Source organism: Echeneis naucrates, chromosome 11 (genome assembly GCF_900963305.1).
Source record: "Echeneis naucrates chromosome 11, fEcheNa1.1, whole genome shotgun sequence".
Lineage (NCBI taxonomy): Eukaryota > Metazoa > Chordata > Actinopteri > Carangiformes > Echeneidae > Echeneis > Echeneis naucrates.
Window position 1 is genome coordinate 9,140,535 of NC_042521.1, and position 25,807 is coordinate 9,166,341.

General features: G+C 40.9%; 4 protein-coding genes across 6 annotated transcripts; 2 read left to right on the forward strand and 2 right to left on the reverse strand.

Annotated features, from left to right (window-relative positions):
- Positions 1–41: 41 nt before the first annotated feature.
- Positions 42–3,999, forward strand: c11h6orf62 (chromosome 11 C6orf62 homolog). The gene is made up of 5 exons (XM_029514451.1): positions 42–1,670; positions 1,835–2,011; positions 2,097–2,222; positions 2,427–2,561; positions 2,668–3,999. Exons 1-5 carry the CDS (start codon positions 1,542–1,544, stop codon positions 2,791–2,793), a joined length of 693 nt encoding a protein of 230 aa, XP_029370311.1. The 5' UTR covers positions 42–1,541; the 3' UTR covers positions 2,794–3,999.
- On the reverse strand, positions 3,674–4,978 carry acot13 (acyl-CoA thioesterase 13). The gene is made up of 3 exons (XM_029514453.1): positions 4,799–4,978; positions 4,489–4,673; positions 3,674–4,405 (listed from the first exon to the last, which is right to left on the reverse strand). Exons 1-3 carry the CDS (start codon positions 4,880–4,882, stop codon positions 4,246–4,248), a joined length of 429 nt encoding a protein of 142 aa, XP_029370313.1. The 5' UTR covers positions 4,883–4,978; the 3' UTR covers positions 3,674–4,245.
- A 72-nt stretch (positions 4,979–5,050) lies between these two features.
- tdp2b (tyrosyl-DNA phosphodiesterase 2b) lies at positions 5,051–8,475 on the forward strand. 3 transcript variants are annotated; one of them, XM_029514449.1, is made up of 8 exons: positions 5,051–5,564; positions 5,674–5,825; positions 5,996–6,120; positions 6,220–6,369; positions 7,008–7,099; positions 7,288–7,406; positions 7,497–7,667; positions 7,769–8,475. In XM_029514449.1, the coding sequence occupies exons 2-8, from the start codon at positions 5,679–5,681 to the stop codon at positions 8,051–8,053; spliced, it is 1,089 nt and encodes a 362-aa protein (XP_029370309.1). In that variant the 5' UTR covers positions 5,051–5,564; positions 5,674–5,678; the 3' UTR covers positions 8,054–8,475. The 3 variants fall into 3 exon arrangements, with proteins under 3 accessions (XP_029370309.1, XP_029370308.1, XP_029370310.1); XM_029514448.1 differs by having other exon boundaries at positions 5,051–5,825; XM_029514450.1 differs by lacking the exon at positions 5,674–5,825 and having other exon boundaries at positions 5,051–5,613.
- A 7,211-nt stretch (positions 8,476–15,686) lies between these two features.
- On the reverse strand, positions 15,687–24,507 carry tmem64 (transmembrane protein 64). The gene is made up of 3 exons (XM_029514944.1): positions 22,968–24,507; positions 17,409–17,564; positions 15,687–16,291 (listed from the first exon to the last, which is right to left on the reverse strand). The coding sequence occupies exons 1-3, from the start codon at positions 23,679–23,681 to the stop codon at positions 16,100–16,102; spliced, it is 1,062 nt and encodes a 353-aa protein (XP_029370804.1). The 5' UTR covers positions 23,682–24,507; the 3' UTR covers positions 15,687–16,099.
- Between the last annotated feature and the right edge of the window lie 1,300 nt (positions 24,508–25,807).

Genomic DNA, 25,807 nt, shown 5'->3' on the forward strand with positions numbered 1-25,807 from the left:
CCTCCTCGTGCGGTCACATGTCGGGCTACGTCACATCTTTGTAGTTGACTGCGCAGCCATTTTGGGGGAGGCTGTGGACCAACCGAGCCCGTGAGCCATTATTAGCTGCCCGAAAACAACACAAAGAAAGCAGACGGAAAAACGTTGGACGACACGCCGTTAAATATGGGCCCACCGGGAGACACAACGCGCCACTTGTCGACTGAAAGAACGGAGGATTTCAGCTGGATTGTAGATTTATCTTGACATGGCATGCAGCTGGGCGAGCCGGAGGTTGTGACGACTGAAGAAAAGAAGAGAAAGAAAACAAGCGCAGCGAACACCTCGAAACTTCAGACGTGGAAAGGGGGGAGATTTTTGTCAACCTGACGTTTATTTCGCCATTCAGTGGCTCGACGTTTGGTTTGGCCACCGATTATCTGGCTGGCTTTTGTCCGTGAGGTTGTTGGCGAGACACGAGCGAAGTAAATTATACCTAGCTAAAATGCTGAGCACGAGCACAACCAGTTAGGCAGTCAGCCCCGCAGGTCCTCTGACTCTCACAGCACTGGCAGCCACATCCAACCAGACGAGAAGATGTAAATGTGTGGAGAGATGACTGAACGCTAGCCAGCCGACCGCACATAGGCCTCAATTAAGCCAATCAGTCAGAAGATAAGATGTAGCTATATCGTTGGCTCACTACTAGTTAGTGTCGGAAGTGTATGTCTAGGTTAGCCTGCTAGCTTTCCTTAGCTAGTGTGCTAAAAATACGCCCACATCATGTCGATCAGCAGTGGCAGCACCGCAGGCCGTGGGCCGAGTGAGTGGCAGTAAAAGTCAAGGAAATGTCAAGTTACTTTCGCAGTAGTCTTCGATGTTACCCGGTGCCAACATCTCCTGGCATCTGTATTTACCTGCCATGTTCGTCTGCATCCTAGATCCCTATGTAACACGCACATAACGCAGTCTCTACAGAGAAGCAAACACAAAACGACAGCCATGGATGAGGGACTTTGAAATGACCCAAACAATAGATTATTTGTCTGCTTGCTAGTCTCTATAGTCTTCAAATTCACGAGCAAAAATATATCGCCGATATGTGTTTTTACAGTAGCAGCCGTTTTTGTTAATTTCAGTATCATTTTTTTTTTTTCAGAATAAAGGTTAGTCAAGTTTGAGTTGCCTTTTAATTTGAATCTCGGTTGTAATCCTTTGTGAATGGCAGGTTGAAAAAGACCATTTGGCTTAAAAGTCATGTCTTAAAACATGGATTTCTGATCAAGTAAAAAAGAGATGTAGTCTTAGCTTGTTGATTATTCCCCTCCTCAACACTGCCCTTTTACAAATTTTTTTTTAAATGACTTAGTCTTGTTTCTGATTTGTGAACCTTTTTGGTTGGTAGTTGGGCATTTCACAGATCTAGCCTAGAGTTAATTGATGGGTTGTTTCTGCAAAGGGTAGTTAACTCCATCCTTTATCCAACGTATAAATACAAAAAAGAGTGTAGCCAAAATATTCTACGCAAGAGAAGAACCATCAAAAGCCATCAAAATCTAACCATGGGGGACCCAACTTCACGAAGAAATCAAACAAGAAATCGACTTCGAGCGCAACTTCGGAAGAAAAGGGAATCTTTGGCTGATCAGTTTGACTTCAAGATTTATATAGCCTTCGTTTTCAAGGAAAAGGTTTGTCAGCAAAATGGACGCGTATCGTAAATCTTAACACACTTTTATACAATAAAATGTACTCATGACAAAATCTAATCAAACCTAGCTGTTCTCCTATAATCAAACAAAACCTTAAATGTACATTTTGTGTCTTTTTTGTGTGTGTGTATGTGTCATTACAGAAGAAGAAGTCTGCACTTTTTGAGGTAGCTGAAGTGGTACCAGTAATGACCAACAACTATGAAGAAAACATCCTACGAGGTGTACGGGATTCCAGCTACTCTCTGGAGAGTTCAATTGAACTCCTGCAAAAAGATGTTGTGCAACTACATGCACCACGATACCAGTCAATGCGAAGGGTAAGAGGGAACCATGTGAACCTGAGATATGTTGTAGAGAACATCTATTCATGCCACTAAATTGTCCTTTTTTTGGTCATCATAGGATGTGATAGGCTGCACACAAGAGATGGACTTCATCCTTTGGCCACGCAATGATATTGAGAAGATTGTCTGTCTGTTGTTCTCCAGATGGAAGGGGGCTGAAGATGAACCCTTTAGGCCTGTTCAGGTCAGAACTGTGGACCTTATTAGACAACTCAGATGTCTGGTTTTGTTTTGTTTTTTTTTTAAATCTTAATGCAACAGGTGTTCTCCATGAAGTTGTATATCTGGAATATGGTTGGACAATATGCCCAACCTGTTTTTTCACAGCAAATGCATAGATTGCAAACAGAAAAACAATATTTAGCTCTTGGTGTGCTATGATTTGCAGGCCAAGTTTGAATTTCATCATGGAGACTACGAGAAGCAGTGCTTGCATGCTTTGGGTCGTAAAGACAAGGCTGGAATGGTCATGAACAACCCAACTCAGTCTGTATTTCTCTTCATGGATAGACAGCACTTACAGGTGAGTCAGTCACCTGAATTTATGTTATTACAGATTAAAAAAAAAAAAAATCTCTAACAATGTCAGACAAATCCTTAAAACTAATGCCGATACATATTTCTTGCAGACTCCTAAAACCAAGGCCACAGTTTTCAAGTTGTGCAGCCTCTGCTTGTACTTGCCCCAGGACCAGCTGACCTGCTGGGGTGTTGGAGACATCGAGGATCACCTCCGCCCATACATGCCTGATTAAGGCTCCCTGCTCTACCCAGCCACATAGGGAAAAGCCCTTAAACTCCCTCCTGCCTAAGCCTTCAGAAGCAAATTGATGTACTCATCTCCACCCGTTTCCTTTTTAAAGATTTGAACTTGTGCTTGGATCTCTCCGTTTTTGTTACCTACTCGTTCCCCCCTCCCTGACCTGAGGTTGTTTCAGTTCCCATCCTTGTTCCTCTCCTCCCCACAACACAATATTCCCCTCTTCTCTCTGCCATTTTTGTTGGTTCCCCTATTTTTTTTCTCCCTGTTCATTCCCTCTTACTCACTCATCTGTTTTTGTTCATTTGAACCTGCACGAACATTGATTTTGAGTGGTTGGTTGTTCTCTTGGAGCCGCTCTGTCAACAGCAACGGTCATTGAAGGAACTCTTTATGTTGCATCAAAACAGGAACAAACAATACCCAGGTCCTCACGGTGGTTCTCAGATGGACGTGTTTTATATCCTTGTTGTCATAAGAAAGGATTGTTTAAAGCTTGTTTGTAATGTCATTGGGGTTTCTAGAACAACTTGACACAATCTATTGACCAAGGACAGGTGTGAATAGGTGTTAAAACACCTCTGTATGCAAAGATAACAAGATGAACAATAGTTGTCAAATCATATGGTGTAGGAATTGCTTCTTATAAACCGCCTAATTTTTTGCTGGACTTTAAAAAGATGTTTTGGTGTCATTTGCTTTCCTCTGAAACATGCTAGGCAGGCTGTTGCTAAAATCTTGAGTGACTTGAAAGGCTTTGTACACAAAGTTTAGACATGTTAGCTGTTGAAGGTCATGTCAGCGTTCAAGCCGTTCATGCACTATTCATTTAAGCTACTGAAATCTGGTGTTCTATGTTTTGTTTTATTTGGGATGTGGGTTGGTGACAAAATAAAATGTGACAGAATTAATGACTAACATACCTAACAAAAGTTGCTGAAGCTAACTGATTTTTTTTTCTTTAATTTGACCTAGTAAATTTAAGATAATTTCTTGCCATGCTCATCAAATTAAAATTGGGTTGCGCAGGCTTGCTTGTCACAGAATAAGAAGTACATAGTACGTATAATTTTGCTCATTGTTGATTCAGTGTGTTCAGTTGAAAGGTCATATGGCGTGTAACTTCTGGGTTTTTTCTGTTGATGATTCTCAAATCAATACTGCTGAGCATATCCCAATACAGTGCAAATTCTGAAGAATATCTCTTTGTCCATTTTGTTTTATTGCATGTGTATATTTATTGATACAATATTTAGGCAAAGTTTTATGACAAATGTGTAACGCTCAACACAACACCGGTAAGTACCAAGGAGTGAGTAGTGTTATGGAGTTGTAGTAGCCACAACTGTTCACCCACACTGATTTTGGATATTCACAGTCAGATTAGTTAAGCACAGTCTCTGGTTATGGCAAATTTATGATTGTGTGGTTCAAAAACAGCCATAATTTAGCTCCTGCCAAGGTGCTTTGTGTGTCTTCCCTGTGCAATGAGCTTCCCTGTGGCCTTGCTGGTCAGGTCTACAGTGGCAAACGCCAGCGTCCGTCCTTCTTTCAAAACCTGAGCAGTGATGAGTACGTCCTCTCCCATCTTGGCAGCATTCATATATCTGTAAGATGTTGACATTGTGTTGATCAATGTTTGAAGGGAGTGAGTCACGACTATTATTGAGATTTACGCTGGCAGACTCACGTAATGTTCATGTCCACACTGACCCCCGGCGCCCCCGCCTCACTGTACATGATGGCCATGGTGGAGATGACATCGACCAAGGTAGCTGTCAGTCCGCCGTGCAGCGTCCCTCCCCTGTTAGTGTGCTCTTCTTCTACCCGCATTTCACACACCACCTTACCTGGACTGGCAGACAAAACATCCACCTGACAAAAAACACATCGTACATGTGTGAAACATTGCGACGTAAGTCACTAACCTACGGGGAACAGGGACACCAAATCACCTCAAAATGCCAAAGAAATGTCGCATACTGTTTAATTTTTTTTACCTTGCTTAGCACTCTGTCGAAGCCTGGGTTGTCGACCATAGCTCTCATTATTTGTTTTAGTGAATTTAAAGTCAGAGAAACCATTTTCAGCCCTAATGTGAGCTGCCAATGTCAAACTTCTGTTTACTTCGAACCGGAAATGACAGCACTCACTAAACCGTCCGGGTGAAACTTCTTCCTCTTCGTCCATGTTTTATTTCCGAACCCCCCTAACTCCCCCTATAAGGAGATGGATGTAGTGGACTATGTAGTGAACTCATTCACCAAATGAACTATTTCTTTCGGACACTACTTTTGGCGCCGTTGATTGCGTCATCGCTGTCGCGCAATTAAAACGTGCTCAACTCACGGCTAAACTTTTCTGTTTATCACTGCATCACGTTAAATCCTTTTGTTAATCTCGCACTTCACTGTAATTTTTATTCCCGTATTTGGTCTTCTTTTTTTATTATATATATTTTTGTATTTATATATTTTATATTTGTTATATTCTCTGGAGGATTTTCCGTTTTTGCCACGAGTGCAATGCATCATTAGGGATTAGGGAGCGCTTTCGGACACAGAGCTGGTAACACCTGAAGTTCACCTGCTTTCCATCTTTAGACCCGATTTGAAGAAAATAAACACCACTGAAGTATCAAAACTAAATGGTGTTTTTAGTAACTGTCCAATTAATTAAAAATAGCCTGGTGCACCGGGATTTGTTTCGGTTAGCATTAGAGGCTAATTAGCAACTTTACCCGGAAGCTTTTCACTGGTACCCGAGGTAACTCGCAGCGAAAACAAACATGGGATAGTCATTTAGCCTGATTCCAGTAAGTCTGTATTAATTTGGTCATTTTCCCCCTTCGTGTCTGTGAAATAACTGTGCTTAGACAAGATGACGTCTACGTCCGACTCGGACAAGCCGTCAGTTTCCAATGCAGAAGAAAACAGAGCTCGTCTCTGCGACGAGTTTGCTGCGATCGCAGGAACAGACAGCGCCGTGGCTCAGTGCTATCTGGCTGAAAATGAGTGGGAGATGGAGGTACAGCTGTCATTTAGCTGCTGTCTTATTTAACTGAAGTTAATTCAGTTTGTACTCAGCTAACTTCGCTGATCAGCTCACTCTCTGCTGCTCAGGAGCCACCAGGCCACACCGTTTATCTGGATTTATTTTAAACAGACCCCTTTGTCTCTTTTTTTTTTTTTCCGCAGAGAGCTTTGAATTCATTCTTTGAGGCAGACATGGAGACAGTATTTGAAGTGGGGGATCCTCCTGAGGAAGACGCTGGTTCTAAAACCAAGAGCCAGAAGACTGATGAGAAATCAGCAGGGAATTGGTAAGTCACCTGTCTTCCATTGTGTCCCTGTCCCCATTTGTATTACTACAAGTTTCACCATGTTATCTGAAATCAATCAAGATTCTGAAAAACTCTCAGCATAGATTTGACCGGAGACAGTCCTGCATCCCAGCGCAATCCCTCAGAAGAAGACGACGATAAACTGTCTGTGATTTCCTGGAACGTGGATGGACTTGACACAGACAACCTTGCAGAGCGAGCCAGAGGCCTGTGCTCCTACTTAGTCTTGTGAGCCTTTGCGTCACTTTTTTTTTTGTTTTTTTGTATTGACTTCCATTTTCATATTTTCTATATTACACATACACATTTTCTATGTTACACTCTTGTTAATATCAGAGGGCAGCTGCGTAGCAGTCCATCTAGAGGTTGTTGAGTTCCCAAAGTGAACTCGCGCATTCGTTTGAAGGATGCAGGAGACGTCCAAATCAGTTTCACATGTTTTATTATTCATCTAACAGCAAAATGGTATATAGAAAAAGAGATTGTTTACAGAGCTCTGGACCGGACTATGTTTCCCTGACCAGCATACAGTCTGATGTGTCTGAAGAACAGACACACACTACAACCCCAGTGTATCTTCTGCATTCAGTCAGCAATTAGTAGAAGGTCACAGTTGCATTATTTACTGTATATGGATATTTTACAAAAGATGTTTTTCATTCATGTCTGTACATTCTATCCTCATTGCATTATGTAGTTGTTACTTTCTTTATTCATTTGAGTGTCACTATCTACTTTATCATAAGCAGTTCAGTAAATTCAAACAATATAATCATCAAAGTGCAAAGGTGTTTGTGAGAAACGTAAAATCAGATATCCCAACAAGGTGCAAAGTACATGTGAAAGTGGATCTTCTTCTAATGCAGATATACTCCTGACGTGGTGCTCCTACAGGAGCTCATTCCACCCTACGTCCAGTACCTGAAGAAACGAGCAGTCAGCTACCTGATCATTGAAGGTACATTATTACTGCAATGTTCGTACCTCAGATAGCCAGGGCAGGATGCAAGAAATAAACTACACACACCCTTAGAGCAAAATACAAAATCTCAGTAGGCCTCACAGTTGTACTGTACAGAGCATGCAATAACCTGTAGATGAACTCAGAAGTTTGAACTTTTCCTTGTCTGTACTTGTGCTGACCAGGTGGTGAAGATGGCTACTTTACTGGGATGATGCTGAAGAGATCACGAGTAAAACTGTTGGCGAGTGAGATAATAACATACCCCACCACCCAGATGATGAGGAATCTGCTTGTGGCTCAAGTTTGTCCACACTCATCCAAACACTTCAAATCATCAAATTCAGTTCATCTGATTTTGATGTAAACGTCATATTTTCTTCTTTTAAATCAGGTGGATTTCAAAGGCCAGAAGTTGTGTCTGATGACATCTCATCTTGAGAGCTGTAAGGGCCATGCAGAGGAGCGAATGAAACAACTGCGAGTGGTGATGCAGAAAATGAGAGAGGCGCCTGACGACGTCACTGTCCTGTTTGGCGGCGACACAAACCTGAGGGACACCGAAGTTAGTCATTTGTCCCCACACTCATATGTATTCAGTGCACTTGATATAAATCATCACAGTGTGTGCCCCTTTTTGAAATACCTGATTTGGGCCTTTCTCAGGTTGCCAAGGTGGGCCTACCCGCCGGTGTCTGCGATATCTGGGAGAAACTGGGCAAGCGGGAGCACTGTCGCTACACGTGGGACACCAAAGCTAATAACAATAAGAATGCTCCCTATGTCAGTCGCTGCCGCTTCGACCGAGTCTACCTCCGCCCAGCAACCAAGGATGGAGTGCCACGCCTGGCACCCAATCACATGGCCCTTGTGGGGCTGGAGAAGCTGGACTGTGGACGTTACACCAGTGATCACTGGGGAATCTACTGTAGCTTCTCTGCAATAAATTAGTATTGCCTCTGGGTTCAGACCACAGAAGGAAATGAGATTTATCATATGTTAATTTTTTTACTTGATTTGCCTTGTTTTATCTTCTAATGTCCATCGTGCTTGACTTTCTCTTCTTTTCTTCTCTGTACTTAAAATGAAATAATAAATGCAGAATGAACATTTCCATTATAGTACAGTGTTAACCAATATAATAGCTCGATTTAACCCCAAGCTTTAGTACCATCTGCTTTGTAATTTTTTTTAATACTGCATGGGCTTACTCAGAAGATGTGCTATTGAAATTTCAATCTTTTTGCATTAAGGACAGTTTTAAGTTGAACCCTTGAAAATTGACTTTTGAGGCTGGAAAGTGTTGAAGTAACTGTTCTGTCAAGACATGTATTTCAAAATAAAGTCAGTAGCAACAGGCTTCTGTCACAATATACAACGTAGTGGTTGATATTAACTATAAGATACATCTTATACTGTTTTCTATTGTGCTCTGTGTTGTAAGAAACTCCATTGAGGTGAATGTACTGTTGCCATCTGACCACTAGAGAGCAGGCTTTGTATTTCATTTAGCCTAGCCGGAGTGCCAGTGTGAACTGAGATAAGGCCCTAAAAGTAGTGGCTGAGTGGATTGAAGCCTGTGCTGTGGTTTCCCTGCTATATAGTATGACATATCTTACATGAACATGGGTGCAATGTTTCAATAGCACTGACGAGCTACCACCCTGTGGGCTTCAGTTCCACCATAAAGCAGTAATAACATCCTCTCAGTCCCTCATCTTCCTCTGCAATGTTCCCATCAAACTGAGTGTTTTCATTTTTGCTTGGTGAGCAGACAGCAGTTTTTACAGCACAGTCGCTCACAGTGAGGAGAAGCTGACCTTAGGAGAGGACAAAGATGTGAGTCTTCCCAGAGAGCAGGCGTCATCAGAAAAGACCCTCCCTCATTCGTCTGCCTTTTGCCACTCCCTGATCAGCAAGGACACATGGACCAGAGCTCGTAAAGTGTAGAACCTGCAGCTTAACGTCCAATCCCAAATACATTTTCTGTTTGAAGGATGCATCAAAGGTGCATCAATTATTGCATACCCTGCAATAATTGATGCACCAGGTCACCATGAGTAATGCCTTACTTATTTTTATGTATTATGCGTATGAAAAAAAAATTCTTTCAGAGGTGTGCTGCATTTGTTTCGCCCTAGTTCTGTGCTGAGCAGTTTTACAATACCACAAGAGGAGAAAAGCAGCATGTCATAGATGGTACAGATGGAGGCAACATCTGTCTAGGCCAAGACAGTGGTCATGTGATCAATCCGTCTGCCTAGAGCGAGATCCCTCTGCCAGAGTCCCATCAACATTTCCCTCCTCCGCAAATCCATAAACATTCCTACCACAAGTTTCCCTTTAAAAGGCTGTATGGACATATTCCAAGAGAGTCTCACTCACCCTGTTTCTTCTCTTTTCACAATGTCACTCTTAGATTTGTTTTCCATCTTCACAGATGTATTTTGGAGCTTTCCCTCTAAAAGCATCGCCGTCAGTGGGAGCTGGGCCTTTTATTTGAGGCCCGTCAAAATGAATGTTCTTGGTTCTGTGTGGACATATCTGCGCACTGGCTGGGAGGCTCTGGGGTGAGATTTGTCCTTTGAGGCAGGGGTAGATGATGATGGGTGAGACACAAATCTGACCCGAGCCCAGAAGAGACTGTTGGGCCGTGTGAGGAGCAGCGAAGGAATCTCTGCAGCTCCTCATAAAAACATCATAAAATGCAAGAGGATTCTGGTCTGTTACAGTTTGAGTGATAGACTTTGGCTGGGCTCTCTCTGGGTTGTCGTATTTTTTGTTGTGTTTAGAATGAGTGCAAGACTACAGGCAACTTTGTGTGTGTGTGTGTGTGTGTGTGTGTGTGTGTGTGTGTGTGTGGCTACATGAGCACAGCACCATTCACAAGCGCAATCTAATCTGTCACACAAACACCCACCTATCCCCCAAACAGATTGCTTGTCACAGGCAGGGCAAGGGCAAGTGTAAGTGGTGCTCTACTCTACATCATCACCACATCCATCACTACTTCACTTTAAAATTGCTGTGACAAACTGCCCCAGAAGCCGGTATTATTTCTGGCCATGGAGTGCTGCTGCCGCTTTCCTGCACACTTGAGGACTGACAGTTTTGTAGAGGTTTGCAAGGTAAGGGCAAACCTTCTGAGCGAGATCACTTTCAAACCAGGCAACACGCAGACCCAAAAATCTGTAAAAACATCTGTGAGAAGTCAGTTTCCCACTGATACCAATTAGACATTGTTTTATATTTTGAATAACAAGGCTGAAAGAAAGTTTAATGAAAGAAAGAAAATAATGGAATCACTCAGTATTACATAAAGGTATCCACAGCTGTAAATTATTAAAAGAAATGGACTGTAAGTTTCTAAACTACAGCTATTTAATATTCCACTTCCATGAGGCTGAGGGACTCAAAGACAAAATTGACGCAGCAGAGGCTGAAACATCCAGACTTTTATCATCCAGATCCAGATAACATTCACATAAGTTAGCACAAGCAACAAAAACACTGAATGATATATTGCTATTCATCCAACTCTGCAGCATTTTCCATTAGATGTTATTTTGAAGGGGTTTTTCCCGAGCAACTGAAAGATATACTGAACTGTGTTTGCAGTAATACATCTGCGCAGCAAGACTGAAATTGGTGGAGTGCCAGTTTAAGATCTGGTTTTATGAATATTAGTGGGATTCAGTGCAATATTTGCACTGGACATCACAGCATTAAAATAAAAAGCCTTTTTTTAATTTTCAATGTCATATCTACAAATGTGTAAAAAAAAAAAAAAGAAAATAAATAAAAAAGAAAAAGTGCTTAGCTTGTCAGGGAGTCAGCTACCTGCTGTGGAGGAAGCTTTCACCAAAAAAAAAAAAAAAAAAAAAAAAGCAATGCTAAATTTTAATCTAACTGTAGAATCAACACAGAGCAAAACTGCTCAGACTTGTTGACACATTGTGAGCTTATTTTACTAATGCAGTAAATGGAAATCACTGGAGTAAATATTTAAATAATTAAGATTGCAAAATCTCTCTCTCTCTAGTCATTCTGATACCTGGTTCCAGCAGAAATGCAGAATAAAGTAAAATAAGTCAAAATTGAAATGCAAAAGCAAAATATGTGAGAAACCTTGTTAAATATTGATTAGGAAAGGAGCAGTTTGTGCAGAACTTGAAACTGACTGTATTATTTATGATAGATTGATAAACTGAGATCTGCATGTTCGAGCATTAAATTTTCATTGCCAGAATTAAATATCGCCAATCACAGTCTTCCATCAAGACGTCTGGTTTGTCTGTACATAAACTCTAATCATCTTGCAAGAGACACCATTCAAATGCATAAACGTGTCTGCGCTTTCCTCAACAAGGGCCAACGGTCCTTTTCTTCCTATAGCTCATATTTTTTAGTCACTGTGTTTTTGTAGCTGCACTGTGGGAAAGAAGACAAATTTGCCTATACTCTGACAAAAAGAATATGTGTGAAGATTGAAGCTTTTGGCTGTGAGGATGATCCGAATAGTTCTTTGTTTTGTTTTGTTTTTTTAGACCAGCAGCTTCTCCTCAGTCTGTCACTCAGTCCAGCTGCCACCATTCGTCCACAAGAGTTGACGAAACTTTAACTGTCACTAAAAACATAAAACAGCTAAAGACGTTTTAAGTGAACTGAAAGGAAAAAGTTGGATTATACACTCACCGGCCACTTTATTAGGTACACCATGCTAGTAACGGGTTGGACCCCCTTTTGCCTTCAGAACTGCCTCAATTCTTCGTGGCATAGATTCAACAAGGTGCTGGAAGCATTCCTCAGAGAGTTTGGTCCATATTGACATGATGGCATCACACAGTTGCCGCAGATTTGTCGGCTGCACATCCATGATGCGAATCTCCCGTTCCACCACATCCCAAAGATGCTCTATTGGATTGAGATCTGGTGACTGTGGAGGCCATTTGAGTACAGTGAACTCATTGTCATGTTCAAGAAACCAGTCTGAGATGATTCCAGCTTTATGACATGGCGCATTATCCTGCTGAAAGTAGCCATCAGAAGTTGGGTACATTGTGGTCATAAAGGGATGGACATGGTCAGCAACAATACTCAGGTAGGCTGTGGCGTTGCAACGATGCTCAATTGGTACCAAGGGGCCCAAAGAGTGCCAAGAAAATATTCCCCACACCATTACACCACCACCACCAGCCTGAACCGTTGATACAAGGCAGGATGGATCCATGCTTTCATGTTGTTGACGCCAAATTCTGACCCTACCATCCGAATGTCGCAGCAGAAATCGAGACTCATCAGACCAGGCAATGTTTTTCCAATCTTCTATTGTCCAATTTTCGATGAGCTTGTGCAAATTGTAGCCTCAGTTTCCTGTTCTTAGCTGAAAGGAGTGGCACCCGGTATGGTCTTCTGCTGCTGTAGCCCATCTGCCTCAAAGTTCGACGTACTGTGCGTTCAGAGATGCTTTTCTGCCTACCTTGGTTGTAACGGGTGGTTATTTGAGTCACTGTTGCCTTTCTATCAGCTCGAACCAGTCTGGCCATTCTCCTCTGACCTCTAGCATCAACAAGGCATTTCCACCCACAGAACTGCTGCTCACTGGATATTTTTTCTTTTCGGACCATTCTCTGTAAACCCTAGAGATGGTTGTGCGTGAAAATCCCAGTAGATCAGCAGTTTCTGAAACACTCAGACCAGCCCTTCTGGCACCAACAACCATGCCACGTTCAAAGTCACTCAAATCACCTTTCTTCCCCATACTGATGCTCGGTTTGAACTGCAGGAGATTGTCTTGACCATATCTACATGCCTCAATGCACTGAGTTGCCGCCATGTGATTGGCTGATTAGAAATTAAGTGTTAACGAGCAGTTGGACAGGTGTACCTAATAAAGTGGCCAGTCAGTGTATGTTAGCAGCAAAAACGCCATTGTAAAAACAAAGCAAACACCTTGTAACAAAGTGTGACAGGTTTTATTTTCCCTCTCATAAATAACACTGAACAGGCATCATACAGCGATAAATATCAATATTTATACACTGTAAAATTCTCTGTATTACAAAATACAGTATATGTGTAATGCACTTGATACAGATGGGGAAGTATTGCATTTCATAGCACCAAACGTGACCTTTAACTTGCCCCCTTAAGTTAATGATCTCACACTGTACGCTATAGCAGTTCAGGTGTGCAGTTACATCCCAGATTCAGGTCTTGTGTGGGTATCTATGAAATATACTTCCCTTAGGAATCAGTTGTTGCATAACTAAATCTAAGTTAGCCCACCTAGACAGAACCAAAGTCTTCGCTGTAAAACTGCTAATTTTTCCACAATCTTTTTTCAAATCCCAGACAACACACTAAATTATGATGAAGTGTGTCTTCGGTGGCTGATCAAGTTTTCTTGCATTTAATTTTTGCATTAAGCATGGCATAATGTCGCTTTGTTCCCACTTCTGAGCAGAACAGCTAAAACGATTCACACTTTATTTGGAAAGTAGGAACACTGCTGTCAGGTGAAAGCCTTTGAGTATTTACAATATTTTCTCATCAAAAACTTAAGAAAAACTCATTTCCATGCCTTTAAAAGTGAGAAAGTGTAGTGAGTACATTTTGTAAAGCCTGCAGCCTTAAAACACACTCATCTCTCGCCACGTAAACTTTCAGTTCAAGTAAGACATTGGAAAAATGTTTGGGTGCGATTTTAGACGATTTTCATGTGACAGGAGTGAAAGGTTGATCGCTGAACATCAAAAAGCTTTTAGGCCTCTCCAAAGAAAGTGCTACAAGTTGAACAAGCTGTTCTGATCACAGATGTTGGTAGTCTCCTCCAGATCTTAGGCAATGCAGAAATGTCCATCAGAGCCAGAAGGAGGTAAAAGGCAGGTCGGATACTGTAACATAAACCAGGGAATGTTGATACTCAACCTTACAGTGGAATATGGATCAAAATCGAACACAGTTTGACTGTTGTTGCTGTTTTTTTGTACTTTGAAGGAAAAATAAATAACAAACTGTTCTTTGACATTGGAACTGAACCGCAATTCCCAAACATATGGCTAAAGATCTTATCTGTAGGTATCAAACATATATATATATCTGTATATGTGTGTGGGTCTATATATACACACCCACACATCCATACACACATATATAATAATATGTATATATGTATGCTTCTGACTTTCAAATATTATTGCTAAATTCAGACAGGAAGGGGCCCTTTCAACCAACATTTAGTACTGACAACATGGAATGTGAATTTTGGTTAAAAAACGGGGGAACAATAATATTAAAATAAAAAACAAATTGTGGTGCCAGTGATACAAAACAAATACGGGGACACAAATATGGATATTTCATATAGGAGCCCTTATTATTCCTCAATCAGACTTTGTCTGAGGAGCAGCATCACAATAATTCATGTAAAAATAAAAAGTTATCCTCACATTCATCACTTAGTGTCCATGGTGTGTTTGATTGTCAGCTTCTGAGAGACATCTGTTACACCTCCTGACAAACCAAACCCCTTCCTAGTTTAACTGGAGTATGAAAACAATATTTGTCTGTTGTGGATTGTGCAACAGAACCTACAGCATGAGAGCGTTGTTCATGAATTATTAAATAGTTCACAGGTCATCATGTATTTTGTCTGTCATAAGTCACTTGTAGCCTCAGTTCAGGTGCGGCTTGTGTTATGGCATCTGATAATCTTCAATCAAGTTATGGCACATTAAAAATAACAGCCTCTTTATCTCATCTAGCTTAATGATCTATAATGTAAGTAAAAGATTAAAAAAACAACTTAGGTTTGTGTTATTCTGTATGCATGAGAACATTTTTGATTAGTTTGGTTTCAGCACTGAAATATGGCATTCATGCCATTTCATCGCTGATGTATTGCACAGCATTGTAAAAAATTATCATCTTCAGCAAGAATTATTTCATAACTAACAGATATTCTCACAGCTAAATCAAAAAAAGCAATAGAAAACCAAAGTAATAATTAATATTTAGAGGAAAGCTCAACATCTCAGTTTCACTTCATTGTGGGAGTCTTTCTGTGGTCGAACATGTGGCTCTACTCCCAAAGAGTCGCTGCAATTCAACTTTCTGGACAAAAACGTTCCTGAGTTCCATGTTGTGAAATCTGCTCTCCTTCCCAGCTGCTCTTCTCAAAACTGCAGAAGTGCTAAAATAATCTCACAGGAGGCCAGTTCAGCTGATGTGGCCATAAGCAAGCAGAAATCACTCAGCCACAGAGGCCTGCAGTGTTCACTGAGAGCTTGTTCCCTCACTCCATAGTCCAAACACAAGACATTTACAAATTAACTGAACTAAAAAGCTAAATCTTTCAAAAATATTAATAATGCCCTTATTATTTATATTTTAAATTAGCACTGGATGTCAACAAACGGATCCTAAAAATTCCTGAAACAAAAGTAATGCAGATGTTGTATGAGATAAAGGTGCATAGCTTGCCACTTTTAATTCTGAAATTAAAAAACAACTCCTTGGTTCTCTAGAAAGCTCCAAATTGCACATTCATATTGTTAGCAGGCAATTAATGCCAAGCTATGTCTTTTTTTTTTTTTTTTTTTTTTTTTTTTAAATGGACTCATTCAGTCATTGGACTGATCATATCTCTAAACAGCATCATTCCTTTGACATCCCCTCTAACAGAGTAAATGTAAAGAAGTACCATGATGAAAATAACAAAAATAAAAAGAAATAAAAAAAATCAAATGATGATATACTGTAAAACCACCTTCATAAAGCACACTTTCTTCAAAGGTGCAGGGACCCACACCTCTTATATAAAAAAAAGAAGAAGAAAAAAAAAATTACCAACTAATGGCATACACCTCTTTCAGGGTTTTTCCTCACATGTGTGATGATAACACACTAACAGGTTTGGGACTCAGCAGGTCCCCTTAAGATGTGCAGTCTTCCAGTTAAGTTATAGGAGCTTCTACACCAGGTGGTGTTTTGAGGTCACACCACATTAATGCAGTTTCCACTTCCAGCTGTTGCCCTCTTGTTGCAGTACGAGAAGCTGCTATGATTGGTGGAGGAGCCATTCATGTGCGATGACTTCAGCTCCATCTGGCAGGCGGCGATAGCTGCATTGAGCTCTACCTGAGCCCGATGCACAACATAGAACATCAGGCCGATGCTGATGATGATCTGCAAAGAACAAAAGAATTCCACTTATCATGTTGGCTGGCTGAACTGTCTTGCATTCTGAGGTGCATCTAATATTAGGTATATATTCTAACAAATATATCCGTGGGATAATATGCGACACTGACTCTCAGAATATACTCCTTCAACAACACCACAAATATGTCTAAAGTTGTCCATGCCTATATGTGCATGCTTGCGTCCTTTTGATAAAATGACGCCATTAGTTTATCTTAGCACAAGGAGCTAAAGGCAGCTGGACTGGCTCTATTGAGACAGACAGAAATCGTCTGCCTTTGAGCACAAATGTGCAGCCTAACATAAAATTTTACAAAATATACAGATGTTTAAGTTATTCTAACAAACATTTCTCACAATTCTTGGGATTTGCTTCTGTGTGTTTGCCTTTGAAAAAAATAAATATTTACTTGCACAATGCAGCCCAACAGTATGAGATGACTGGGCCACATCATCTCCTCCAGATGGAGCTTTCCCACAAGTGTTTACAAAAGCCTCTGTGTGAGCAAGGCCAGTTGATAATTTGTAGTAGGAGCTTTCAGTTCTGCATGAAACGCTGATTCCCATGTCAATTTTAAATGACCCTTGAGCTCTGTGAGTTCCACAGAGAACCCAATCCTGATTCATGAGTGTTTGTGAGAAATGAATTAAGCTGAAGTAGTGCTGGGTTGGGTTAGGATGACAGCTTGAAATGTTTGAAACGTGGGCAAATTTTGGGTAGCTTCATGTGTAATTTAGAGGTACATGTAACTTATATATATATATATGAATAAAAGAAGAGGCAGGCGTTTGACTTTGGCACACATATCTTTTTGGCAGTGTGCGGGCGTGTACCAGAGGAAGCAGAGGAGGTTTATATGGCCCTGTTATAAGTAACACTGGTGGAATGAGGAACATGTGTCTCAAATTCAGACTCTGTATGCTTGCTGACCTATGGCCAGCTTTTATTATGACGAAAGCTGGAAAAAAAAAAAAAAAAAAAACCACTAAACAGCTTTGTGCACCTGAGGCTGTCTTGCCCAGTCTTAGTGACAAATGGGATGCAACTTGATGATTAAATTGGTAAAACTTCAAACTTGAGGTACTATTGGCAACTACTCACCTGTAAGCTAAACACAAAGTAGCCACTGATGCTCTGCTCAGCGATGACATCCTCCATGGTGCGGAGCGTGGTTCCCAGGTAGGAGTTGAGAAGCTGGGTGGGCAACAGACCCACAGAGGAGGCCACCAGGTAGTTTGGCAAGGACACGTCTGTGATCTTAAGTTGGAAATACAGAAATAAATAAATTGTGTGGTCAATTTACAAGAAAAATAAGACAAAGGTAATTAAAGTTTAAAAAAATTCTAAATATATATAAAAAATGACTATTTTACCTATTGAGACAGATTCTTCACCTTAAAAACAGGAGTCATTAAGATAGTAAATGCCTGTTCTTTAACTTAACACATTATTTGCATATAGAGTATGGAATAATATTCAAACATTCAAAATGTTACAGACAGTATGTACCTATTAGAAATTGACTAGAGGGAAGGATAGAAAGGGATGTGATGTCTCTTTAAAATTTATATGGTATTCCACAGAAATTTTAACAAGGTTAGTAGAAAAAAGATTCACAAATCTGTCATTTTGCAACATTAGGTACAGCAAAGCAACTGAACTCCTACCAAATCACTTGCTCGTCTTCAACTAATGTTGGTTACATGTTAGAAATGATCGTAATGTTATCCTGTTTGCGTAATCCAGGCGGGCAATAACGCACCATTCCAACACACACCTGGCTCAGTGTCTTTCATCGCTTGGTACAACCACCTAAATGTGTCGGCAAGTGTCGGCTTTGCTGTCACCTTTGATCCCTTGATTAAGCGATGATATAAGCTGATGTTGTCTGTGCCAGCTGTGTGAGGATGTGACCTTGGCACTGTGTGCACTGTGCTTTTGCTGTGGCTGATAGTGGCATGTCAGTGGCTGCAGCGGGGTGCTGCAAGACACAATCTGTGCCAAAATGTTCTCGGGCCTGCTTGTCCAAAACAAGAGTATCCTCCCAGTGATAAATTCTTAACCTTCTCCTTTTATTACCTGACAGTGACAAGACTCAGACTTACTTCCTGGAGAATACATTAGAAAAACAAGCTCAATCAAAACATGGTTCATCAAACTACATATTTGTCAAATGATTTTGCTCTGTGTGTCATGGAACATTTTTTCTTTGACAACAGTCATGTCTTTGTTTCTCCTTGAAAGAGCAGTAGTCATTTGTTCACACTATGTGTCAACACAGTCAAAAAGCCTTCAGATAATCTGAGATCTGGCATGTCAACCTGTGAGACCTGCAGCAGAAGAAAAGGGAATGCACTCTCTTTTATTCAGCCATCAACCCAGAGTTTTGAAGCATAAACACTTCAAAGTTTCCTCCCACCCAGGCATCAAATGTTTTGTGGCTCAGTTATGTGGAAAGGGCTAGTCGTCGGTGTTTTTATAACCACGCACAGAATTCCCACTGAAACCACTACTCCTTGTTTCTGCAATTCTAAGTAGCAAGATAATCTGCAAAATCAAGTGAAAGAACACCCCACCCCAAACTTGACCTGATTTATTTGGAGCAGCAGCAATGCAGATCCAAGTGTGTGCTTGTAAACAAAACCATGGACGATGTTTTGAAGGCGTGCTAAATTTCAGGATAGCAACTGTGATGATGTTTCCCATTTTAGCAGGACACACACAGCTTTTAGCCTTTGCAGTGAACAGTGAAGCACAGGGTGCTAGTTAAATCCTGTGCAAACATGTGTCCCTGTAGTTAGGATCCTGTAAATCAAATGATGACTTTCTTCATCAGCGCATTGTAACAGCAGAGAGCAATAGAGGCAGGTTAATAAGCAGTTTATAAATCTTTAATAGAATATATATGGAGCCTCCAAATGTCTACTTTGTCCTCAAAGGATTCACAAACATATTTCCTGAGCTGTCCTGTTGTTTTGCTAACTGCAGCAGTCTCTGTTTCGTTTTAGGTTACCTGCTGTAATGTAGCACCATCCACTTCAGCAGAAAGAAACAGAGCTGAAACAAGGAGTGGGGGGCACAGTGAAATGTTGCCTCCCCCACAGAAAGTGCTTACCAAGGGCAGAGCAGACAACACATAATTCCACGGTGATCCAGTACAGCCCTAAAATTACCCACCCACAGTTTGGTTCACATTTTATTGCTGCAAATAAGACCATTAAGATACAATATCAGCTCAGCTTGATGACAAGCCCCCAGGTTAGATTAATTACAAGGTGTAAAAGTTTGAGGCCGAGCTGGCTTTGAAACCCCTGTGAGCCAGGAAGTTAAAATGCTGCATAGTAGGAACGGTGAGAGAGGAGGTCAGCTTATTAGCCTGCTTATGGCAGGGTCGGCCAAACTCCCCGGTGAAGATCCAATCTGCCATTTGCCTCTCCAGCTAGAGTAAAAATATTTCACACTCTGCCGTGTGCAATGAGTCAATGGCCTGATATTGTCCAGTTTGTGCACTCTAGACTATATTTGGTTTTATTATTTGCTTTCCAGTGTTTAAATAGTGCTGGCAAGTTGCACATATAATATAGTGTTTGCCTTGACTAACCGGCCTATTAATTAAATATAGTCACAATCTTCACTTTCTCGGCTGCACAGAACTTGACCTTTTGGAAATAGATTTGCATCACTTAATTCTATCCCTATGTACATATGCGTTAAATTCTGTCCTAATTAATACATAAATTAGTAAGTTGTGGCCAAAGATGTTTTATGAGGTCATAGTGACCTTGACTTGTGGCCACAAAATTCAGTTTCATCCTCAAGTCCAAATTAACTGTAAAATGTACGGCACATTATATTTCATATCCTTTTCGAGTACATTTTTTAAAAACCCTTTTTCAAATCTGGTAATCCCTATTTGCCTCATAAATCTTGTAGCAGTCCAGTTTTACGGATATAGATATGGATAGGTGGAGCAAATATGACAATCCATAAATCAGGAACCCCAATCAGAACCCCAAAACAAAACATATTTTTACTTTGTTTGTATGGCTGTCATGTAAACCTAAAATATGTCACATCTCAGTCATGATAATAAGTTGACGCGAATGTGGCAAACAATATATGTCCTTCTTTTGTAGCATTGGGATTTGAGGTAGTTGAAAATCTGACCCCCTTTTTTGTTTAGTGTCGCTATTTTTCACCACTGTGTATAATAACCAACAGCTAGCTGTAATGCTATTATTAAAAAAAAAACTGTCACACCTGACAAACTGGTTGAGAGGCACCAACAATTCCAGTGAAACTGACAGCAGCTGTGCAGAGGGTGTGTCTCCTTTGACACCTCATTTTCACCACTACAGAGTGAACACTAAGTTGATTGCCCTTAATACTGTGAGATTCAGCACAGATAGTGACATATGAGGGATATTTCAATATTTGGACACTATTATGTCAGAACCATTTAAGAGCCAACAATGTCAAACAACAAACACAAGCTATTTAAGTCACTCTGGCAAAAGAAAGCCATTTGTTAGGCCTTTACGTTCCTATTGAAAAAGATGCCATTTTACAGGTAAAATGCTGCCCCTCAGTATGGCATTCATAAAATCCGATCATCTTTAGCTTCACACTCAGTTCATTCTGGTTAAACATTGTGTCTAGTGTGCTCAGTACACAGTGTAGACATTGACAAAAAAATGGTGCAATGCAATGAATACACTCGTCTTGAGCCTTATAGTCCATTCAACTGGATTTTCCAAATAGGTCATTGCAGCTCACTGCTTAACTCTAATGTCACAGCCTGAGCATCAGAATTTGCAGGAAGATCTTATACGCAATGCTAAATGAAGATGCCCCCCCCCCCCAAAAAAAGAAAAAGACCCAACATATAATTTGTTATGTTGATAACAGCAGAAAAGCTTTTGTATAGTAAGAGTGTTTACCAGGGCTGGCTCAATACAGCTCATATACATCTCAAATTTTGCATTTAGATCAGTGGTCACGATGCAGTGTTTTTTCTATGATGGCAAGTATGTGAGCAGAGCTGTTAAAAGTTAAAGCCATGTAACCAAGATAAATGGAGCAATGTCTAAGTATGTCAGTCATCCTACAAGAAGGCCTGCTGGTCACAAGCACAGCATGCAATTACTGTGCATGGTAAACACACGTCATCTCCTTTTTTCTTGTGCTGCCTCGAGCCCGTGCATCAACTCCTTTGTTCTTTGAGCTATGAATGCCTTTCAAGCTCAACACTTTGCATTCACTTCTAAATGTTTGCACCACTGTTTTCCTTCAGCACTATTTTGTACTTATTCTCATCAAACATTTTGTACTGAGATGGATCAATAATTAAACAGCAGAATATAATGATAAATGAAAATAGCATTGAGAGAATAAGTGAGATACCCCATATGAACACATCTACAGTTTGAATTTCAATCCAATTACTTTCTTCCTTGTCAGTAATTTATAGATTTATGGAGATTTATGGTATTGATACATAGTGTACATTAACTGAATCCCTGCAGTAACCCGCTTACAAAAAGGACTCGAGTAGAAATTTACTTAGATATAGTTTTCTATTGCACAACCCATTATACTATTTTACTGTCAGTATGCTGTAATACCAACAATCGTATCTATTTTGTCATCTAAAGCTCAGCCTCCGATTTATTTTAGTAGAATAATAGATAGTAGACTAATCTGAAAACATGGTATTTTTCAGACAATTTTAGCTCCACGTGAGAGATGTTATATAACTTGGCACACCCGGAGATAATGAAGACAGTTTTTCTGGTACAGTATGCCTTGTAATACTAACACCAATCCCAGGTTGCTACATAACATAAAGTGTAGGTCAGTACTTTTTCATTAAAAACTCAATTACAACCAGCATAATGCATTCAGTGTAGCTTGACCCCACCAACTAATTTTTTCTACAATATAGTAAGCCATTTCTCACATGGCGGTAACAGGAGGTTGACTGTAAAGGGTAATCAGCCATTATAAATTATTCATACAATGCATGATGGTCAATGCCCTCACGCTAAGTGTAGGAATGCAACTGAGTGCAATATCTTGATACTACATACCTTTGTAATGAAGCTCACATGCTGTGTATTACCCTGACCCATCATTTCAGATTCAAGTCGAAAATGTCCATGATGTTGACATAACTAGAACATCACTGAGTTCAGAAAAGACATTTTTCCAAAAAGGGAAATTCCAAGCAACAACTATAACTTTATAAATGTGTCAATTTTTGTTCAAATTATATGGTAATTGATGTCCTTGGGCTTGAATTCATCCATTTCACAGAAGTACTTCCTCTATCTACATGAGGAATGAGTTTTCTTTCTCAGGGGACATGGCTGGCTGGGGACGATACACAAAGTATCACAGGTAGATAAGCTTCTGGCTAAATCCGATTTCCCATGTGGCAGGTTGGCCTAACAGTATCATTTTTAGTAAAATCAAAAAAGGTCACAGTTTTGACTCTTGAGACTGTGAGTGTTTTGTTGAACCATTCTGCAGTAAGTTAATGAGCTTTGCTCCTTGTCTGGCCCACTGCAGAGGGGATGAATTTATAATCTAAATTGCATGACTGTATAATGTCCTTCAAAAACTGAAAGAGAAAAGCTTACAGTAGTACTTCATACTCACCGAGAAAACTGCATTTTGAAGTCCAAAAGGTATGGGGGTGAGTCTCGCTAAGGCCACAACTTTGAGTCCACTTCTTCCCTCCACTACTCGTATGACAGCACTGAGCTGTTCACTGTTGCCAACTTTGTTCAACACCCAGTCAGTCAATAAGCGCTTGCACACCAGATGTGCCACAAAGGTTCCTATTAAAACGCCCACCATGACTAGTCCCATGCCCAACACAAAGCCATAGAGGTAGCCAGCTGCCACATTAAGAACAATATATCCCCATCCACATGGAAATGACACAATAATCAAACCAACTATAAACAGCAAAGCTCCCACGAGGCTGTCCAAACTCTCCACCCAGAGCAGGAGATCCTTGAGGTATTGGCGCACAAGGGCAACCGAGGAGAAGCACACAGCAGCCAGGATGCATATCAGCAGGGCGCTCTTGAAGCAAAAGGTGGTGATGCAGCACGGGTGTCTGAATTCTCCACTGCTGGGAAAGGTCATCCCTCCTGTGTCGCTGATAACCTCAGGGTCTCCATCTGACCTCCCTCCTATGCCAACGCCCCTCTCATCAAAGGCGCTGCATATCAGGATGTCGATCTTGTCACACTCATCTGTGGCAGTCCTCTGGAGCCAGCGGTTCAGCTGAATCTGCACTTTGCCCACAGCATGCTTGACGAGCTTGGTGAAAAGCTGCACAGTTGTGGCCCCTGACGCTGACATGTTGGCCCTCAAGCAATTTCTGGGGACCAGCAGCAGGGTTCAGATGAAGTGTCCCACCTGGAGACAGCTGTGACGATAGAAGTTTTCAGACAGTCTTTACATCCAGTCCAAGTCCATGTCTTACGGTGTCAAATTGTTGAGCTTTAACACGATAACTACTCATTTTAAGAAGATGGCTTCAACAGAGACAACCCATTGCTCTTCAACTTTAAAAGCACGTGTGTAGAAAGACAAAGATGAAATCCGTCGCTCTCCTTGGCCATTAGATGAACTGTCCAGGTTAATAGTGTTTATCTTGGGTACACTAGCTGAGCAACGAGCCATTGCAACGACTTAAAGGTTCCAGTTTTGTAGTCTCTTACTGAAACACTCGCCATATTCAGAGCTGTCACCCTTCTGCTCAGGACGGTGCAGTGTCAATGGCTGGATGGAGGGAGCTGTCAGGGCAGCTGACCGGACCAGCTGCGGAGTCTCTGACTAACAAATCCAAGACGTTTTTAGACCAAGACTTGGTTCAGAACACATTTCAACTTTCACAACATCACCAGCAATCCCGTCCAGCTAACGCGAACCCACTAGCGTAAATCACTGCAGGGCTAACTTAGTCCCGCCGTTAGCTAACTAGCTCGCTGCGTGGATTAAGTCCTCTGCTGCGTTTCAGAGACTGAGCCCGGCCTCCAGCCGTCACTGTCCCGGGCCACAGAGGGAAGGACGAGACGCGGGAATCAAACACGGGGACGCGATTTGGTTTGTGTCCGCTGGCTGGGTGCCGCTGTTCGTCTTGGCCGCCTTCCCTCCGCCGGACAGACCGCTGCCGCTCCAGCTACTCAGACCAAACAACTGTTTGTGTCCCAGAATGCCAAGTGACTCCGGCACACGTGACCAGCTCGCGCTTCCAACCCTCCTCTCCTCGTCCAATCAGAGGGATTCTGCCGGTTATCGCGAGGTTGCACAACAAGTCAGGTTTGTTTTGGGTCGATTTGTTTTTGCGTGCTCTCTGCGGTCAGTCCGCCACACTGCTGCCACATAGGCACAAGAGATACCAGCACTAACCACGTCAACCTTACATTTTACCGATGAACTGAAGTCGTTTAATTTGATTACTTTAAGTCAAGGAGAGTTACAGTTTGTTCTAAATATCGCAGTTGCACAGAAATGAGAGCGATACTACTACTACAGTTGGTGGGAGCGGTGCTGTTAGATAGTTAGTCACACCTAGGTTTTTCTGTTGATAACTTCAATAATTTGAAATGGCAAGACAAATAATTACCACACCCTCAAAAATGGTCATACGGTTGAAAACATGCCGATTCATAAGAAGACGGGATTAATTGGTTACCGGTTGTAATTATGTGGATGCTTTGAAACATAGTTAACTTGTCATGCAAGTAGCATTCAAGCTCCTGAAAGTTTTCGTGGAGTGAGTGTTAGCAAATTTGCTGAGCTACTTTCCGCCATTGTTAAGAAATATGTTTCTAAGCTATTCTGAAAATATTAAATACAACTTATACTGCAATATGCAAACTATGCATCTTTAAAAACCTTACAAAAATACAGAACTGAATGTTAGAATGCTACAAAATTGTATAATTAATATTATTGGCTTATTCTATCTGTTTATATATTATTTATTATATAGTGGTTTATCGTTTCTTAGTGTCAAACCGAAATATGCTAACTAATCTTTAGCTGTCAATCAATGAGTGAAAACTAAAAAGAAAAGAGAAAGTATTGTAAATCTGCAGTATAGAATAAGTACAAGCACATAAGAATTTAGGGTTGATAAAAACATTATTATGTGGACATCAATCATTCAGGTAAGACATGTCACATTCATAAAATATATATATTTTTTAAATAAATTAAATTGCAAAATTCATATTACTTTGCACAGGACTTAAAATATTCAACAGATCTTGAATTGATAATCTCATACATGTTCTTCTGTTATTCTGTGACCATACAATTTATTATTGTAGCCTAAAGGGAACGTCCCTGCTTGGCATACCAGAAATTCAAAATTAGGGGAGTGAAGCAGACAATGAACCCATTCATGCGTCCACCATCCGTCAGCCACTGGCATTCCCAGCTGTGGGTAAAGAAACTCTTTAAGTCCTTTACAACTT